Consider the following 4,739-nt stretch of genomic DNA (forward strand, 5'->3'; position numbering starts at 1 on the left):
GTGTTATAAGGGCATCACATAGCTCCTTGAAGCTATTTACATTTTCTGAGTCTTCGTCCAGTCTCGCTGCATTATACACACAATAATTGATAGCCGAGAGGTTAGATTCTCCGGAAAAACATCCACAAAGCTCGTTATCCATGTCAGCCAGATCTTTAGGCTTGAGAGAAACCTTGCTGTTGATGTTTCTCCGGGTTATAAAGCATCGCTCTTCCTCTATTGGATGCCTGCCCGCGGTTGGTCTTAGTGTCGCCTCTCTTGCTCTGTTTCCGGCTTAGCTGTGGTAGAGTAGGCGTTCCGCTTACATAGCCCCTTTTTCGGAGCAGTTCAACCTGGTTTCGCAGACGTTGCTGCGAAGTGCGATAGCTGCGGGTGTTTCTCGCACCACAGAGCATGCAGCCGTGCCATGTAACCCCGTTCAGGGGCCACACTCGCATCGTAGCATTCTAGCAAGTCGTGATTCAGTCGCTCTGTCCACCTAAAGGTCGCGAGATCCCGCCGATCCATCGCATTGAATCCATTTTCATTGGCTCCCCCAGTTCTAATATGGTGGGCATTGTTGGCCAACCCATTGTCGGGAGCCCTGCGCGTTCTATTGTTTTGAACCGCACTTACTACAACTATGTTTGGTGTTATCATTGTTGTTCCCATGAGAAGCTAGGGAAAGGGGTTCGTCCATCCTTGTATAGCCCCGCATGCAAGGATAAGGCTGCGTTCTCTGAGAGGTCGCCCAGTATCCCAGAGTCACCGTTCTAGACACCTCACCTAGGTGCCATTCAGCTTTCGACACGGTTTTCACACCTCCGCTTGGGGGTTAATTCCCTTCGGGACCACCCCTGGACAACTGTCCGCAACTGCCTATTTATTTTTGTAACCATATTCAGCAAAAACCCTTAATACAGGGACCCTCTATCCGCAACCCGAGGACGCGTTTGGTGGCTTTGTTATAGGCCCTTCGGTTTGATTCTATATATATATATATATATATATATATTAGGATGGCCCAAAAAATCACATTTGAGAATATATATATATAAACTCTTTTTTCTGACTTAGGGGGCCCCAAAACGTCGACATTTGATGGAATACGTGAAAGTAATAATAATAATTTACATCACTTACCATATACCGTGAAAGTAAATGAACTGGAGTAGAACTAGGTTGAAATGGTTCTTGTAAATTAATTTCTTGTAATAACTTTCTACTGTCTTCGTGGATTCTTTCAGTAAAAACGTCTGAAATGCTTTTTTGATCATGATCGAGATTAACAGATGATTTTATTTTATTCAATGATATAACATTTTCTGCATCGTCGTCATCGTCCTGAAAATCTGAACTATTGTCTAGATCATGCTCGTCTATTGCAGCTTTTGAATCCAAATCATTCAGCAATTTGTCTGATCCTCTCTAGCGAAAAAGAAACAATTTATTGTGAATAAATTAATAAATTTCACGAAATATAAATGTAGAAAACCAACCACTTCAATGCAACCCAATTGACCTAAAGCATCGCAAAAAGCAATTTCCTTAGGTTTTTCAGGATTCCAACTGAAAGAAGTAATCTTAGCATTTTGCTGATGTTCAATATACCCTATAACTGACTTGCTTTCTACATCCCAAACTATAAGTTCTCCGTAAAACGAACTAGCCGCTAGAAGAGTACCACATTCAGAAAACTTGCATATACTAAGTTCCTAGAACAAAGTTTCTATATTAATAAAACTGAAGCTTGTAGTAAACAATATAATTTTTTTCTAAGTTTTTGTTTGTAGAAGATACTAACTGTCTTAAGATCTGGGCACTTTAATCTAAAAGTTTCTTTCCAAGTCGATCGTTCCACTACAATAACATCTTTCCCATGAGGATAAGCTAGAAAATCGCCGGTTTTGCAATGAAAGGAAGGTGCACAATATACCTTGGCTGTTAAAAACGAATTGCATTTAGGAACTACGTTATTCCACGTATGAACACTTCGCTTTTCTTTAATATTCCATACCCTGATTGTTCCATCTGCACTTGAAGACGCCTGCAATTGAATGTGTGTACATGACTTTTATTACACTCATTAAATCATCCATGCAATTGGTCGTAATACTGAAGTTTCATTAATATGCATGTGTTCCTCAAACAATTTTTTACTAAACATACCAAAAAATCTTCTTTAGGATCTAATGATAAACCCAATATTGGTGCATCGTGACCGGTTAATTCTATGGTATCCAGTGTGTCTATGTTTGTTACATGGATTCTCATGTCACTGAAAAAATTAGTTTAATCAATATAAATGCCAAGAAAATGCAATATACTTTTCATCCTAACCACCACAAATCGTATACAAAATCGATCCAAGTACATTAAGGTGTTCCAAAAACCGCTTATGACCCCTTAATTGTAAGTGCTGCCTCTTAAGTTAAATATATGAAAAATCGAACAATAGTTTTCCTTGAATTAATTTTTTATCCGCAACAACAAGTGAATGATAATTAACTTTTTTAGTTGAGTTTGCCATATGTATAGGCAATTGAAAATAATAGTCTTTTTTGTAATAATTATACAGATCTTCATTCGGTATACAAAAATGCATTCGATATATTTAGTCCAGGTGCCCTGGCTAAAAAAGGCTTGGGAGTTAAATGCGACCTAAGTTTGACTATCGATTCTTGTTGTAGTAGCATGTAAAACAAAAGCCTATATATTTGCGACCATGGTTTCGGAAGCACCGTGCGTGTAAACAATGGTTGAATATAGCAAAAACCGGTTTTTGCTTATTGCAACTAGCCTATATGATGAGTGTATTTGAAAATTGTAGGTTCCTCAAATATCTACAAAATGGTGTGACGTACATTAAGATTTGTTCATTTGTTTACTTGGAAAAAAATTAAAATCACCCGAAAGTGCCTTTTTTAATATGCAATTAGTATTGCAATAATTAATTAAGAAGTTTTAAAATTGTAGAAAATATGTCCCTTGTCACCGTTAAGAAGTTCAGCTCACAATATAATATAGTTTTCGTAACAACTCATTTGTTATGACGTCAATCTTTTTCCAATAATCAGTCACCATAATCAACAACAAAATAATAATGCATTGTCTTGGAAAGGACCCCGCACTAAATGTATGGGAAAATGGCTTTCGGTGGATTCAGCTGAAACTTTGTAATTTTTAAGTTTATAAGTGCCAGATGAAATATCCGTTAAAAAAATCCAAAATAATGGACAGTTTTAGCGCTATGCGGCGCTAAGCGCTGAAGATCAGTGAATAAAACGAATTACAACAGATTTTGATACAAAAGCGATGTCAACATAGAAATCACGGTTCAGATCGTGGTCTGTCATATTTTCGCCTATACCGTTCACTCATATAGCGCGCTTCTCAAAACGATCAAACGCTAAGCGCCCAAGATTTGAACTTGACTAAGTAATTAGTTTTTTAAAGACAGAAATGGTATCCAAAGTAACATTAATAACTAGTGCGCACATCGATAATAACAGTGTACCCTTCGCCAGAGGGCCGAACGCTAAGCGCCCATGATCAGCGAATAGAACCAATCCTAGTAGCTTTAGCGACACAAGCGATGTCTGTATACGAAGCACGCATCAAGAAGTGGGCAGTAACATGTTTAGCCAAACCAATGACAATATGAGTCAACACCGTTGACTCATATAGCGCGCTTCTCAGAACGGGAAAACGCTAAGCGCAGAAGATTTGAACTTGACTAAGAAATCACTTTTTCAAAGGCCTTTCACAAAAGGTTTTGATTCCTCTAGAATCAAACCGAAGGGCCTATGACAAAGCCACCGAACGCGTCCTCGGGTTGCGGATAGAGGGTCCCTGTACAAAAGGTTTCTGCTGAATATGGTTACAAAAATAAATAGGCAGTCGCGGACAATTGTCCAGGGGTGGTCCTGAAGGAATTAACCCCCAAGCGGAGGTGTGAAAACCGTGCCGAAAGCTGAATGGCACCTGGGTGAGGTGTCTAGAACGGTGACTCTGGGATATTGGGCGACCTCTCAGAGTACGCAGCCTTATCCTTGCATGCGGGGCTCTACAAGGATGGACGAACCCCTTTCCCTAGCTTCTCGTTGGAACAACAATGACAACACCAAACATAGATGTAGTAACTGCGATTCAAAACAACAGAACGCGCAGGGCTCCCGACAATGGGTCGGCCAACAATGCCGACCAATCTAGAGCTGGGGGAGCCAATGGAAATGGATTCAATGCGATGGATCGGCGGGATCTCGCAACCTTTGGGTGGACGGAGCGACTGAATCACGACTTGCTAGAGTGCTACGATGCGAGTGTGGCTTCTGAACAGGGTTACATGGCACGGCTGCATGCTCTGTGGTGCGAGAAACACCCAGAGCTTTCGCACTTTTCGCAGCAACGTCTGCGAAACCATGCTGAACTACTTCGTAAAAGGGGCTACGTAAGCGGAACGCCTACTCTATTACAGCTATAACGAGCCGTTAACAGAGAAAGAGAGGCGACACTAAGACCAACCGCGGACAGGCATCCAATAGATGAAGAGCGATGCTTTACGACCCGGAGAAACATCAACACCAAGGTTTCTCTCAAGCCTAAAGATCTGGCTGAAATGGATAACGAGCTTTGTGGATGTTTTCCCGGAGAATCTGACCTCTCGGCTATCAATTATTGTGTGTATAATGCAGCGAGACTGGACGAAGACTCAGAAAATGTAAATAGCTTCAAGGAGCTATGTGATGCCCTTATAACAC

General features: G+C 40.7%; 1 protein-coding gene across 1 annotated transcript in view; it reads right to left on the reverse strand.

Moving 5' to 3' along the window:
• Nucleotides 1-4,739, reverse strand: part of LOC117170636 (WD repeat and HMG-box DNA-binding protein 1) — a 60,487-nt gene that overhangs the window by 32,732 nt on the left and 23,016 nt on the right. Inside the window, exons 4-7 of the mRNA XM_033357540.1 lie at nucleotides 2,149-2,257; nucleotides 1,784-2,026; nucleotides 1,479-1,694; nucleotides 1,123-1,407 (exon numbers count right to left, since the gene is read on the reverse strand). Coding sequence (XP_033213431.1) covers nucleotides 1,123-1,407; nucleotides 1,479-1,694; nucleotides 1,784-2,026; nucleotides 2,149-2,257 — 853 coding nt within the window. The remainder of the gene's footprint in view (nucleotides 1-1,122; nucleotides 1,408-1,478; nucleotides 1,695-1,783; nucleotides 2,027-2,148; nucleotides 2,258-4,739) is intronic.

The sequence above is a fragment of the Belonocnema kinseyi genome, chromosome 4 (assembly GCF_010883055.1).
Source record: "Belonocnema kinseyi isolate 2016_QV_RU_SX_M_011 chromosome 4, B_treatae_v1, whole genome shotgun sequence".
Lineage (NCBI taxonomy): Eukaryota > Metazoa > Arthropoda > Insecta > Hymenoptera > Cynipidae > Belonocnema > Belonocnema kinseyi.